At 34.9% G+C, this 16,366-nt stretch overlaps 1 protein-coding gene across 1 annotated transcript in view; it reads right to left on the bottom strand.

Annotated features, from left to right (window-relative positions):
• The window catches only part of CSMD3 (CUB and Sushi multiple domains 3), a 727,509-nt gene that overhangs the window by 96,686 nt on the left and 614,457 nt on the right, over positions 1-16,366 (bottom strand). Inside the window, exons 42-46 of the mRNA XM_075743489.1 lie at positions 12,590-12,778; positions 8,469-8,646; positions 4,870-5,015; positions 2,151-2,231; positions 877-990 (exon numbers count right to left, since the gene is read on the bottom strand). Of these exons, the coding sequence (XP_075599604.1) occupies positions 877-990; positions 2,151-2,231; positions 4,870-5,015; positions 8,469-8,646; positions 12,590-12,778 (708 nt within the window). The remainder of the gene's footprint in view (positions 1-876; positions 991-2,150; positions 2,232-4,869; positions 5,016-8,468; positions 8,647-12,589; positions 12,779-16,366) is intronic.

Below are 16,366 nucleotides of genomic sequence, written 5' to 3'. Positions count from 1 at the left end.
TGGGTTTTTTCCCCTCAAAATGTCTTATCATACATGCTTCTAAGTGTATGTCCTTATATGTCTTTCTGGAAATGGAAGAATTAGTAAGAAAACATAAACATATGCCCATCACTGAAACTTTAAAGAGATTACATTTTTTAAAATAAATCATGTGCAAGGTTTATCTCCATTAGCTCCCTAGCTGGTTTGGTATGAAAGAAAACTTGCATTTTCTTCAAAAATGATGGAAAAACTCTATTCTAGCATAACACATCAAAACATCAGCTTAATAAAGACTGCTTTATACTGTGCTGGTAGTGGTTGGCAGGATTGTAATCTTGTTTCAACCTTAACAAAGAGGTAGTGTTATATCTCTCTGTTCAGTTTTCAATAAAAGGAGGAAAACATGAACACACACAGATATACACACACACATACAGAAAACCTATTCTTTAGGACACACTGAATAAAAATTGAAGCACTTAAGGCTGCACTGAAAAACAACGTCATGATCTTGTTCATCCAAATCCACGCTATGTTAATTTAGTGTTTTAAAAAAAATCCCTATAAATTTCCATACTATTATGTTCAAGATAATATTAAATCATTTCATTATTTATTAAATTTAGGCTCCCTCCAAGAACAGAATTGTGAAATTATTTTCAAAAAGTAGAGCAGCAGTCCTTTAAACTCCTCAAATTCATTAAAGCACTATTAATTATTTTGCCTTAATATTTGATACATATTCACCATAACAAACAGTGATAATATTGGGAATAGCATCAACAAGTCTGAAATATTTTCAAGGTGCTATCTTATCTAAAGAGACAGCGGAGGGCATTTAAGGAATCACCATTCAGGTGGTCTGGCGGGAGGAAAAGAAAAAGGAGAAAAAACCTTGACAGGTAGGTGGTGCTCCATCCATCTGAAGCCTTTCACCTAGTCGGCATGTCAGAATTTCATTACCAACCAAAGTAAAGCCTGGTTGACACTGGTATCTTATTATGTCTCCTGTTTGGAAAAACAAAACAAGACAAAACATAAACAAACAAAAGAAACATTAAACAGCAATTAACTGGGACTTTTAGCTTTGAAAACATTATTGATTAATGAAGTTTCTTGCCACCATATATAATGGGCTAAATGACCTCTGGCATAAACAACTTTGATTAGTCTAAGAAATGTAGTAAATGAGCATTGTGTTGCACACTATGCTGCATCTATCACTGTTTTCCACCACATTATTAGTTGGATAGTTTGCTAATTTGTCTGGGTTTGACTGAAGCTGCGCGAACCATGTGTCCACAAAGCTTTAAGCAATATAATTTATTAGATAATAATTATGGAACTAAATAAAGAGACAAGATCAAGTCAGTAACCCCTACAATCCTGAGGGGGGAAAAAAAACAACCCAGGAACTGAATTTAGTTGATGATACATAAATTTGGCATGGTGAGAATAAGAAATTGTAAATTTTAATTAAAGAATTAAAATTAATATAGTTTTATGTACCAATAAAAGCAAAAATTTGTACATCTCAGTAGTTCTCTTTGGTCCAGATTACAGAGCCGAAAAGGAAAAAACCAAAAATCTTTGTTACCAATATAACTAATCAAATATTGGTATATATTAAAAGTAAATTTATTTTTCTTTGCATCATGTGAGCAAAACTAGCTGGCCAGACATCTGACATTTGATCATGTAAGTAATATTTCTTTGAACGATAGGTGGTTAAGTAATATTATTAACATGTCTTAGAAGGTCAGAATGTCATCCTCTTCTCAGATCCTCCTAATTTTTACAAATTTGTTTCTACCCTTCAGGTCACAGAACCTATTTCTGGTACAAAATACATTGTCTACATAGTTTTTTTTGTGGGTTTTGTTTGTTTCTCTATAAAATAATGTTTTATATTAATCATTATGAAATAGATATTTTTAAATTAAATCAATTAGAAAGGAGTTACTGTGTTACTTGTATGTGATCTCTGAAGCATAGATGGGATTCAGGATCTCATTCATAGATGGGAAGAGGAATGACTTCTTAAAAATTTATTTTGAAATAGAATTCTAACAAATTACTGGCATGATTTGCATCTTGAAAAGCAAGAAATTTCTGTGCATAGCAGTCCTTTTAAAAAAAAAAGTTGCTTTTATTTTCTCTTATATTACCTATTTCAAATTCATCGTCCTCAGTTAGAATTTCAGCATTTGGTATATTTGTTGGAGGCTGACAGACCCGGAGCTGATAGGCTATAAACAGGAAAAAAGCACAGTTGACAGTCCCATACTTAGACAGCTAACACAGCCATGCAACCATAGCTGAATTAATACCCATATTAACAGGATAAAAATAAACATCCATTCATTTACTTTGAAACTTTGAAGAGAATCAAAAGAAAGGAAACATATGAATTTCAGAATTAATGAAGAAATGGAAATTGCATCTGTGTTCTTAATTAGTTATTTAATTTCAGTGGCAAAACCCTCTTCATAAATAACCTAAGAAGCTTAGAAGTTGTTGCCAATTTTCTCACGTAAGTGATCTCATCTGAAAAGCAAATATTTTTTGTATTGTGCAATCGTTTGGGGTTTTTTTACAATAAATTTTTACTGCTGAACTTTTGAAACTTTGTAATAAAGACAAGTTTTAGAATCCAAAAGATTCTACCCAGAGGCCGCATAACTGATGGGCAGAAGCACTTTGAATGTGAAATTTCTGAGTAAATTAATAGTTCTGGAGCACATCTCACTTGCAGATAGGGTCAGAGAATAATTCTACTTTCAAACTTCTCATTTGAAGTTGCACAAGAAATAATTTTCTGAGTTTTAATACATGTATGCAAAAGCAAGACAAAATAATTAGATTAAAAAAAATGATAAAAAAAAGACAAGTAGGAAGAGTATGCAGAAGCTGTATAGCTTTATTTTATTACAGTATAGGCCGTTTGGACACCGGTGAAATTCCCTTCAATCTGAGTGCAATTAGGACAGAAATCTGGTCAAAGAAATCACACTGAAGTATTTATACTGACAGTGTAGTCTTCCTTGTTTTAAGGTGTACACTCAGTTGATCAATGAGTCAAATATGCCTGGTTTTCAGTGATATTACATTTTCATATCACATTGTTTTATAGCATCTCTCATTAGCAAGGAAACATCTACTGATGGCAGATGACAATTCGCCTTCAGTTATACACTACTTTGTTACTTCCTGTGCTTGGGTCCTTTAGTAATCGAATTGGTCAAACTTTTGTCAATCACAAAATTTTTATTTTATCCAGGTAAGATCTTTTGTTGCCCACATTTGTCATTTTCCTATTCCACTCCTTTTTGTCAATTGTATAATGAAGAGCCAATTAAATCAGTGCGTCAGAAAGCTAACATCCTGCCTTAGGATAAAGTAATTTAAATTAAAACACACCAAGCAAACATGGAACAGCTGTGCTATTTGCATTAAGAAAAAATAATAAAAAATCACCAATGTAATAAAAGAATGGATTCAATAAACAATTTATATCATTTATTTCAAATGTCTCTCATTTGGAGGTATCATTCATTTTAATCCTCAAATTATCTATTTTAAATAAATTTGATTCCTCTCAGTGCCTTGCTTTTATTGCTATAAATTGTATGTAGCTGATATGAAGGATCACAGACTCAAGGGTACCGAGAGATTTATTTATCTTGACAACATCAATCCAAAAAATGTTTTAAGTTTCTTCATGAATAATCCTTTGTGCTGCTCAGTTTGCTTCTTTATTACACATTAGAGCCCACACTTGTGGAATGACAATTTCCACAATAACAAAAGAAACAAGTACAAAGCGATCAAGCTCTTTAGACATTTTATTACTAGGTATGGGCATTTTTACATGCGTTTGGTCATATACTGATATAATCACATACTGATATCAACACACACCAGTTCATATATTGATGAACATAAAGGGTCAGTTTGTCCCTCACAGACTACTACATGCAATTTAGATGCCCAGATTTGGAATGAGAATGACCCTCCTCTGCCTAATCCTACTGGAGTCTATACTCCATAATCAATTCAAATGCTGTTGCTGCTGTTTTTTTCATTGTGGAATTTAGACCTTTTTTGTTTTACTTTGTTTTATTTAGATTAAAGTTCCTTTAATCCCCTCAGTTCTATCTATCTGTATTCACCTTGGTCTTTACTAAGTCAAAAAGAAAGCTTTCTAGTCCCAAATCTGATCAGGATCCAGAAAACAGGCAGTAGCCTGTCCATGTTTCCTGGAGTAAGTCAATCCAAGAGGCATTCACAGAACACCTAAAACGACCTTTTCTTCTGAATCTGTTTCCTTGTATTGACAGGAATGCAAGAGAACACTTGGCCACAGAAGATTTAAATGACTACAAAAAGAGGTAGAATTTGGTGCATTAATACGTATTTTCATTCAGTCAGTATTTAATTCAAGGGCAGTTTAACTACACGGTATAGTTCACTATCATTGAAATCTCTAGAACAACAGTACATTTTTCAAAATATTCAAAAACCTATGAGAAATTTAATGATCCCCACAAACATTTAGATTACAAAGGAATTTTAGAAGCATTGTAAGCATGTGAGAAGATGAGCACCTTGAACTGCAGGGGCCTGATGCTACCTTTTTTGCTCATTTCTCTTCACAGTACCTTTTTTTTTTTTTTCCTTGACTAATAGTAAATTTCATATCTAGTCAAGAAAATAGCTTGTTTTCATAATTCATATTAGTCTTTTGTATGTAAGCATTACCCTAGCGGTGGTCAGTCATATTAATAACAGCAACTCTTCTTAGAAAAAGTAAAGTAATTTTTTCATGAGATTTCTTCCTGCAGTAATCAGTACAGAAAGTAAAACAGTGTAATTTATCACACTTACCATGATAACTAAGTACAAAGAAGCCACTGGTAGTAAAGTCACTGTGGAACTTGATCAGAATCTGATTGGAAGTGCTATAGACTGATTCTAATGCAGTGTTGCCACTAAATTGTCCAATTTGAGGAGAAGTTTGGTCTGGTCCATCCCTAGGAAAAATAGATGCAAAAAGATTTTTTTTCCTAAACAAATAACTTAATTTCTCCAAATTTTAATATAATGTAGTAAAATTTATCTAGATTAGTCTAAAAGGCATGAGTGATCTAAAACCAGATAAAACAGACATTAAAGACTGAAAGTCTTTTGAAATTCTATATGTGGACTGCAATATAACAGGTAGTATCTTAAAGGATTATAAAAAATTATTAGAAAGCAAGATGCTCAATTCAACTACCTTTTGGAAGTAATATTCTTATTTTTAAATAAAAATTGCAGCAAGCTCAAAATGATTGAATTTGTGATTGTATTTTATCTTCCTGACACAAATTCTGCTCACATTTACTTATCTATACTTTTCAATGTAGCTATCAGAAAATAAATAAAACTTATACTGCTCATCTCCCCCAGTCTTTTGAACTTGGTCATTTCTAGGAAAATTAAGAGAAGAACTATGGGAGATGATAGTCTAGTGGAGGGGTACAAGGATGATGAGGGGACTGGAACCTCTCTCTTATGAGGAAAGGCTGAGAGAGCTGGGTCTGCTGAGCCTGGAGAAGAGAAGGCTGAGAGGGATCTCATCAATGCTTGTAAATATCTAAAGGGTGGATGTCAAGGGGATGGGGCCACACTCTTTCCAGTGAAGCCCAGCAACAGGACAAGGAGCAACGGGCACAAACTGGAACACAGGAAGTTCCATCTCAATATGAGACAAAACTTCTTTACTCTGGGGGTGACCGAGCACTGGCACAGGCTGCCCAGAGAGGCTGTGGAGTCTCCTTCTCTAGAGATATTCAAAACCCACGGCGACATGATCCCGTGCAACCTGCTGTAGGTGATCCTGCCCATGGCAGGGGGGTTGGACTAGATGATATCCAGAGGTCCCTTCCAACCCCTACCAATCTGTGATTCTGTGAATACTATTTATAAATGCAGATTTTATTGATAATGATTATTTTAAGCATGGTACTTTTAGAAATTCTCTAATGTCAGAATGTTTTAACTTAGCTTCCCCGCCCAATAAATGTTATAATGGTATCATTTATAATTTGTAGGGCATATGGACACATAAGAATTACTTTAAAGTTTGTTTTTATGACTAGTGTAGTTTTCTAAATCAATTTCTTGCTGAGAGAGATGTGCCTTGTATTTTATATAAAATATTGTGTCTCTTGAGCTCGGGTAAACGTTCATATAAATGTTGGTACTTTTTACCAAAACTATGTATGACATGCAGTTGACTAATTTCTTAACTCCTTGTTTACGTACATTGTTAGATATTATTTTTTATTATTTATTATGATTTAGACAATACATGAACTGCTGATAAGATCAATGCTACCTTATGAAAGAATGAAATACTAATTTCAATAGGAGAATTAAATGAAAGTTAGTACTAAACAATAGTGGAACTGTACATAGGACAAAATCATGATGCAAGGGTATTAAATTTTCGTGCTTGCTTCCTTCCAGATCAAAAGTGAAGAACATTAAAAGTTTAAATTTTCTAATTGTTATAGGCATAAGATATTTTAACTTAATTTTAAAATAAAATGATGGATTTTTTTTTTAAATTTTTGTAGTAATACATTTGTCCAAATTCTTGCCCCTTGCCCCTTCCCCTTCTGTTTTATCAGCATTATAATCTGATTTGAAGAAGCATTTGAATTGTGAATAAAATGTATTTTTTTCCATTGTAAAGAGCTATCAAAATTTCTAATCAGTTCTCTAATGTTCATGTATAAGTAACAACATGCGTGATATATACATTAATAGCATAATAAATGCTGTAATTTCCGAACATTCTCCTAAAAGTGTTCTTAACCTAAATAGGATACGAAACATCTAAAAAAAAAATCAGCAAAGAACACATAATGAAATAAACCCGAGGTTTTACCTTTGTCATGGTATATACAATTACTTTTACTGTAAGAACTAAGTTTGTAACACAGACAGGAGTACAACTGAAAGCAAATTAAATCACTTGGTAGAACGGAAGAGCAGAATGGAGAAAGCACTAGAAGTGGACAGTAATGTTCTAGTTTGTGTAGGATTAAATAGAGAAAAGATGTCTGTATGCACACAGAAGTATAATTTAATTCAGGAAAGATTCTGAAAGTCAGCCTAAATTTGATATACAAAACAAGTGGTGAAGAGTTAAAGGGATTCAGAATTATCTGACTTTTATCAAGGCAATAAGGCAAGTCTGGGTAGATATTCTGATCAAATTTTGGTTAGATTTTAAGTAATCCAGTATGTGGAATGCAAGACAAGACAGTATGTAGCACACAGGATGAAAAAGAACGACCTACAGAAATGATCACAAAAGTGTATTGAGAACTGTTTAACGTTTAGGAAAGTAGGAATCAAATCCTGAGTTATATGAATTTATGTCAATTCAAATTAGATTTCTGTGCAACAGAAACATAAAATGAATAATTAATATTCCAAATTGCCTCTCATTATTTTGCACTACTCAGACTACAAAACTACTCTCTCAGCCTGAAGATTTTCAGTCTGCAGATTCAATAATCATAGAATCACAGAATGGTTTGGGTTGGAAGGGACCTCAAACATCATCTAGTTCCAACCCCCCTGCCATGGGCAGGGACACCCTCCACTAGACCACATTGCCCAAAGCCCCATCCAACCTGGCCTTGAACACTTCCAGGGATGGGGCATCCACAGCTTCTCTGGGCAACCTGTTCCAGTGCCTCAGCACCCTCATAGAGAAAATCAGTGGATTACAGTTTTAGGCAAGCTTCCAAAAAGTCATAGCCAGTGTGAAATGTCTAGGAGACTCACTGGTAACTGTTTCAAGATTACTATAGGAGCTGTTACACTTGGTTATGGCCTCCTGCCTTTACCAACCTTGCAACTAAGAAAAATGGGGGCTTCATTATCTAAAAAGATTCTTGATAGATATGGACTCAGGTATATAAAGAATATAATATAATTTGTTTACAGCTATAGTCAGCTCAACTCTTTTTGTCATAGCCAAATACAAATACAATCTCTCCTTTTATGTACTCTTAACCATTTAAAAGAAGCCAATTTGGAAGAAATTAAGAAAGCGTTGCTGTAGTTTCTAGTACTAACACTCTAAAACATTGTAATACATACAGCTGCAACTGCTTATTATCGCTCTTAAGTACTGCTTCTCTTGGTTATTGATAAGCTGTCATATCCTAATTATGAACACTTCATCAAGAAACTGAGACATACTATTATTGGTTTTGAATTCTTAAAACAAAAACCATGATATTTCATGTCTAGTGATATCTAGAGAGAATGGTACATTGGAAAACATGGACTAGTGCAAATGACTCATTTGCCCTAGACAAAACACCAGTGGCAAGGGAGAAATCACAAATATACTCTTGTTAATTCATATTGTTGCATAGTGTCACATGAAGATTAAATAAATGCCAAAAGTGTTTTCTTACCAGACAGTTATGAAATCATATATTGGCTCTGTTTGGAGAACTGTGAAATTGATGTAGATCCCATTCCCAGGTGGTACTCTTACAAGCCAGAAGCAGTCTTGAAAGTTTGGATACTCATCAGGGTATCCTGGAGAGTATATGGTGCCATTCATTGCAGTTATATTTCCTCCACAAAGGGCTATTAAAAAGACATTTGTTTTTAAAAATATTAGATGCTTCTCACATTCTTCTTAGACCATGTAAAAGCTGTACTTTTTAACACATTTGGTACACTATAACTAGACTATGGTACACATTGCTGTGTATGGAAAACAAATTTTACCGAGCTTTTTCCAAAGAGAAGTTTATTTTGACATTATTGGTCAAATCTAAAAGAAAAAAAAAAAAAAAAGTAATTCTGATGTCATAAATACTCTCGGAACTGAAACTAAAGTAATATTTAGACATTGGGTTAAATTATTCCCTGCACAATTGAAAACCATTTTGTTATGGCTTTGTGTAAACACCAGCTATAAATTAGCAGCAAAAGACACTAATTGCTTTCATTTGTTGTGACAAGAAGGTAGCCAACCAAAATTATCAGGTGAGAGAAAAGATATGCTAAGTTGATGGAGGATGGGTGGGGGAAAATTAGAAGGGAGTTTAAAAATGAAAATATTGTGCGCAACAGTATGAATAACAATTTTGCATTTCCTGAGATAAATTCTGGTAGACAAAGTGAGAGTCCTTTCTGTAATTCTGTTGAAGTCTGCTAATTTTAGACATCATACAGTGCAAGACTGACCATACAGCTTTTGGACTTTCATAACTATGCATTTCAGGAAAACTATTAGTCCAAACTATATGATTTTCTCCACAGAGGTTTCAGATGCATGTTGAATATAATACCATCCTGTTATTACAGAAGAGAAATTATGTTATAGAAGTCTAGTACTGGAAAAGTAAGCAAAGCCTAAAACAGTATAATGTACTTTATTTTGCATACATTCCTCCCCACTCCATCCTAAATGGGCATGGAATGGCAACCCAGGTTCCCTAAAATATGCCTAAGAACCTCTAACCAGAGAAATATAGGTTGGGCATATAGGAATTATGCATTGTTTACATTTAGGCAAAGCATGTGTTATGGTTTATATATATACTTTGGTGCTGAACTGTAGGGTAAGGAAACTTTCATAGTCACACCTCATCCATTCAGACTCAACAGCTGGTTACTTTTCTTCAGCTTTTAGCTTCAAAGTCTCAAAGGTTTTTGAGCAGTGCAGACAGAATTGATTTTGCAGCAGGATCTTAGGGGAGTGAAGACATGGGCTGGTGACTGTCAGGCGCTGAGATTTATTGGAAAAGGAGAGGGAACAGATTCCACAAGGATGAAAGTGAGGGAGATGGGTTAAGAAGGGTCAGAGAGTGTTAGATGTTTGTGGGAAGATAACAGAAGATTGGTGAGGAAGATTGTAGACATGCTCACGTGACTTGCAGCTGGAGTGTCAAAAACCACCTACATCATACTAATCGTTGTTTAGCCTTGTGTGTTCGACAAGTAGAACATCTGTGTTTAGATAACATAGGCCTGTGATAGACTTAAAGGCACCCTATCAAACATGCTTGAGGTTCCTGCCCTGCTGTGGGAAGGATCAAAGCACAGTGGTAAGCTACGCCTGCATGAATCCCTGATATATGGGCGAAAACAGCAGGTTCGGTGATCCTCTAGCATGAAACAAGCTGCGCAGTGCCCGCACCCCTGCTTGTGTGCCCCTGCCCGGTGCTGCTTCAGGGATCCCCCAGCTGGTGAGGTAACAAAAATAAATTTACTCTTTGCATTTTATCTGTGTTTTTGTGGTTGTTCCTGTGTCCTGCCTGTGCCAGCTCACACGATGGTGCTGAGCACAGGTTAGAGGGATTTTAGGTGCATGAGGATGCAAGGAGAAGAGACCAAAACTGTTTAAAGAGAAATCATGCTTAGTGATATTTGATTCAGATTGTCTGCTTCAAGAAGTCTGAGGCACTAAACAAGCCTTAGTGTACACTGCCTTACAATAAAGGCACTAAAGCAAATACAGATTTAAAACATGCTGTACATTTCTGGCATTAGGCACATACAAAAAAGCCCACTTCATTTTAATGCTTTTGAACACAAGGCCTTTATCTCAAATCAAGACAACTAAAAGATACCTAATTATCTTTTGCTTTCAACAATAAAGAAAAAAACTCTTTACTAAAAAAGCACAGTAAATATTTGCACAAAACCCCATGTAATTTAAGAAATTTATCTCAGAGCTGAGTAATATTGGCAATCTTTAATCATGCAGCACAGCACACATGTTAGATCTCCATTATCAATTAGGTTGATTTTTTTATCTACATCTTTTCATATTATACTAAGTAGAAACAAAGAACTTCCAGCCACTGTTCAGGAACTTCATCAAAAGCGATACTCTGAGCAGCAACATACTTTGGGGAGATTAAATTTGCTAATTAAATTCTTGGTTCCAGTAAGGCAATTCAAAGAAACGGAATCACTCCAGTAAGTAAATTATTTGTCTTAATTCTGAGACACAGAAAATACAGCTAGAACTAATAGGGAAAAGCTAAGCTGTTTAGCAGTTCAGACATGAACCATTACTATTCCCTCAGGATCCAGAAAATGGGGGTTGAAACTTAATTGTGATTAATTAACTTCTTCCCCTTTCAAAAGACAGACAGTGTAGGTGTGAACTCTCATTTATATCATAAAGGTTTTCCTTCTGAATTCACTGTCAGATAGATCTTAATTTAGCTACCACATCCCCCAGAAATGCCTGTGGCTCACTGACTCCAGAAGGAATTTTGAGTAATGTCGCTTCTAATCTAAGTACCTAAATTTAGGTAGATGATTCAGAATACAATGCAAAAATCCAGAAAATAAGATGGCTTATTACTTTTTTTCTTTTTTCTTTTTTTTTTGCCCAGACATTCCTCTTCAACTTGCTCGGTATTGAGTATTCCATTCAGCATTAAGCTGAACTTTTACCATTCAATATAGAGGGAAGTTAGGCCTTTAAATCAGGTCCTGTATACCCCTCCTGTGGATGGCCTTTATGGCATATGAAAGTGGGCACTCAACACCTTGTACAGATCTCAATGTTGTGGAAGCTTATGTTTAGGCATACAGAGAACTTTACAGTCGATAACTTAATTGCTAAATGTGTTTGGATCTTGTGGTCCCAGGAGTGTAGGATTTTGGGATGACAGTTTTGAATACGAAGTATCTTCACGGTGTCTATGTTCTTCCAGGAAACTAACATTGCTGTCTGAATGTTGCCACAGTTGTGGCAAACCTGGAGGTTCCAGAAGAAAGTAATTATTTCATATGAAAGAAAATTCAGACCTTAGTTCCAGACATGGATTTTATGGTGCACAGATAGTTCTCAAAGAGATTTCTGTGTTACCAAAACATCTATCCTTGTCTGTTTCAGAGTCTGATGACACTGGACCACTGACCTTCTTTGGCCTACAGCTTAGGTACAGGTTCCTTTCAGCATGGATAACCACCACTACAGAATCACCATATACATTCATTCTATCTCCTTAAAATTTCAGCTATGTGCAAGCCACAGTTCCTTGAATTTGCTTACCTGCTGCAAGCATATCAGTGTAAAATGAGAAAGGTTAAAAAATATAATTTAAAAAAAAATCTCATTCACAAAACATGTATGTAGAAAGGACTTCACATAGCATTGACTGGAGGACAACTGCACTTTATGCCACCTTTGACATTTCTTTCTAACTGATAAGACAGAACATAAGTGGCCAGAGTTGCAAAATTCCTTTTTTCTGGATTCAGTGCAGACCTTTTGTTCTGTAGCACTGCCTAGATTAAAAAGCAGCACAGGTTTCCACCTTAAGCTCAACCTTCCAAGAATAACTTACTGTCTCAGATAAGTTTTCAGAGATTTCGTATTTCCACGAAACATTTCAGCTTCTCTGCAAAAATTTTCACGTGCAAAATTGAATACTTCCTCTGCAAAGACCACAATATAAAAACACAGGTCTCTCTAAATTGAAAAGCTGAAATGGTTTCAGTTAACAGTCTTTGGAAGACTTACAAATAATGAAGTGTTTAAAGGTCACCCAGAACATACCTTCACATCTGGGCAGAGGATGATTCCAGTTACGGCTGATGCCATGAAGACAAGTCAGAGCTGAATTTCCAATTAATGTGTAGCCAGGAAAACACTCAAATGAAATAGTTTGTCCCACAGTAAAGTCATTTCCAATAACAAAACCATTACGAAATGGTCGAGGGTCAGGACAGCTTTGTAGCTGATATGCTGAAATAAATAATAATAATGGGGGAAAATAAGTAAAATACAGATTTTCATTACTTAAAAACTAAAAGGTTTTCATTAGAATAAAATTTAAAAAAACCCCATTGATATACCATGTGTTTTAAGTTCCAGCACAGTTACAATCAAAATCATTGATGCTACACCAGGAGAATCACAGGGAAACATTCCCACAGCAATTCTGGAAATATAGATAAAAATTATATGTGTGTGCATAAACAAAGAAAAAACCAAATACCCAATATCCTATCCTAGAGGTTTTTTGAACAGTCCGTGAAGGCAAAAATGAGACTAAGCTCTTAATTTTATCTTTTAATTTTTAGTAAGTACAGGAGTACTGCATTAGAGAAGAAGAGAGTAGAAATGAATTTAGACTTTGTGTTTTCTTCACTTAGATCTTCAAAAAGGTAGGCCACTGACTGGCTTTTTAAGATTATAAATTGCTTCCAAGTGCACCCTTAAGTACATCCTAATCAAAATGGATCCAAGCAGTTGACAATGAAAATTTGAAAGTCTGTAGAAGAGTATCTAAACTGGAAGCATGGGAAAAAAACTAACAGGTACAGAAGACAGATGTGATGCCATGACAAGGAGGAGGTTAACAGCCAATGCACCTGTAAAAAAAGTGCAGGAGAATAACAAACAGCAGAATTACAATAAATAGGAAAAGCAAATCAGGTAGCCTATACTGCATGTTGGGTGATGTGTACATTATTAACAGAACAATGGCCAAACTAAGAAGCCATTTCACATCAACATAGGAGCCTAAAACACAGGAGGTGGGATCTAGAATGCTTGAAGGAACTAAGAGCCCTGAAGTGAAAGGCATGGCATAGAGCAGCAGGATGCCATGTTGCCAGGCGACCACCTTTCCAAGACTGAGAGGGCAGAGACTTCCAGGTGGGAGACCAGCACTGTTGTTTAGAAATTATATTAAGTGCTATAGAAAAAAATATTACCAGAAAAAAAAAAAAAAAAAGGCACTGTAGAATACTCATACGTGGAAATTAAAACTCCAGAAATGTAAGTGTAATACCGAGCTGCTTCTACCAATGTCTAAACAGGAAAATGGTAGTGAACAGGAAATGTTAAGTAAAATTAGTGAAGCTGCAAAAATATGACAGGTAGTAGTAAAGGAGTACCTCGAATATCCACCTCACCAGGATGACTTGAAGAAATGAAATTTTGAATGCAGGAAACAATTGTTCCCTAGAACAACCTGTTTGAGAGCCCACAAAAAATGATGTTATTTTAGGTTTGAACCAGCTTGGTACTCAAGCCTTAGTTTGCGAAGTATTCATGGGAGAGCTGCTCTATAATAGCAGTCATAATGTGGTTTGATTGTACTGGGAGGGAGTAAGTTAAATAAACCCAGCACAGGGATATTCAATTTTCTGGAAATGAAATTATACAAAACAGATAATTTAGATTAGAATCTGCTAATTGACACTACTTTAAAGACCAGGTAAAACACATTCTACAATTCAGAATAAAAAAACACTGAAGTGGTTCAGAAAAATGCCTGTGTGACTCAGTAGGAAAGTTGAAGAAGGTACAATAGGGAAAAGGTTGGCATTTAAATAATGAAAGTCTGCCTTTCCAAAAAGTCATAAAACACAGCAGGTCAAATTTAAATAGAAAATAAAGAGAGCAAAAATAATTTGAAAATTGTCTTGCAGAAGATGTCTCAGCTAATCATAAAAAAATTATTTGACAACATCAGAAGCAAGAAGTCAACTAGGGAACTGGTGGGAAGATTCATGACAAATAAGAAAAAAAGGGACTTTTATGGATTAGGATGTCATAGAGAGAAAAACTCAATACATTCTTTGTATCCATCTTTACTGCTGAAGATGGTGTAGAGTTTTCCAAACAAAATATGATGCTTGTATTACGCAGGTCTAAGGCACTAGATCAATTTGATGTAAATACAAAAGTACTGCACTAAATAGGTAACACAAAGGACGAGGAGCAGATGGCTTTCACCCAGAAGAACTTCTGAACCAAGACATATATCATATCAGTTCAAGATCTGATCTAGAGTGGTAATTTCCCAATGTAAATCACATCTATCTTTAGAGGGGATTCTTGAAATTACAGATTGGTGAGTCTGACTTCTATACCTGGTAATATGATACAGCCTGTGATAAAGAATAACGTGGTTTCTTGGGAAAGAGATTGAGGCAATATGACTGAAGTTCACAAACATCGTGTAGACAGTGGAAAGGCTGACTGCGAGAATGCCATCAAATCCCACAATAATGGAATTAAGATTCTGACAACAACTGTGGATGCTGGGATAGTACAAAAGAAACTAGTAAGGCTTCTGTGTTGCTAAGTAGCATTTCTTTTTACCATTTGGAAATATGATATTGAGCTAGCTGAAGCTTTTTTCTGATCCAATAGGGGTTTTCTGGGTTTACATTCTTATGTTTGAGGAAGAGAAGAAATAAACCTGTGTATAATTTTACTTGGTTTTCTCAGATGAATTAAAAGGCTCTATAATGAACTATGAATATCATAGATTTTATAGCAAATAAGTAAGATTTGAAAATAAAACTCTCTCGCACATCTTGGTGATCTTTTCCAAGAAGATTTGAAACATTGACTTCTTATTACAGAACTGAGAAGAAATTCTCTATGCAAAATCTGCAAAATCAGAAGATCACAGATTGCTTATGTTTGAAAGAAACAGTTCTCTCTTACGTGGTTACAAAAGATAGAAACTTTTTAATTCTTGGACAAACAACAGTGTCTCCAAAATTATTACTGTTACTATTAATAGCAGTAAGAGTATGCTTTCTTAAGTCTTTTACTGCCCTCCTAGCAGTAGATTTTAAAGTTCTCTTACTCCTACAAATTGTATCATATTCCAAATAAGAAGTGAATAAAATCTTACCAGGCAATTTAAGTCATAAACTGACTTTTTCTTTAAAAGCTAACAATTTTACAGTGGCTCACTTCCAGAATGTTACATAGCGTTCAAGTCAATTTGGACTTGCTACTGTTGGAAGAGGAATAGGAGACTGCTCTAAAGTAAAAACTCTAAATCTTCCTTTAACATTATTCATATCATGAAAACAGGTATATTTTAAAATATAAATTTGACCTTTTTTCTGTGAACACTGGTGATCTAATCCCTGTAAACTGAATATGCAATTATATAAATAGAATTATGATCGTGCAGTCTTCACTAGCTCAGCATGTCCTATTTGGGTACAACAGATCAAGAACCTTCCAGTGATATTGCCAACTAGAAAATAAAATGGATTTGGAGATTTCTGAGTTGGCATTATTCTGTACAAGCCTACATGGATCCAGTACTCTAAAACAATTTTTAGATCCTCCCCTTCCAGAACCCAAGACACAATATTGAGATTCCTATATGTTTATAAAGATCAAACAATAGAGATGCTTACTTTGTAAAGCCATGCAATGTAAATTAATATGCCAACCAAATTCAGATATGTGAAATTATGTTTTCCTACATTTGAACAGCTTTTTAAAAAGAATATGCAATTATTTTTCCTTTTTCATCTTAATGTTCTGCATTCTTCTGTTTGATCTTGATTC

Source organism: Balearica regulorum, chromosome 2 (genome assembly GCF_011004875.1).
Source record: "Balearica regulorum gibbericeps isolate bBalReg1 chromosome 2, bBalReg1.pri, whole genome shotgun sequence".
Classification (NCBI taxonomy): domain Eukaryota; kingdom Metazoa; phylum Chordata; class Aves; order Gruiformes; family Gruidae; genus Balearica; species Balearica regulorum.
The sequence above is the reverse complement of the archived record's forward strand: the minus strand, read 5'-3'. Positions and strand labels throughout refer to the sequence as shown.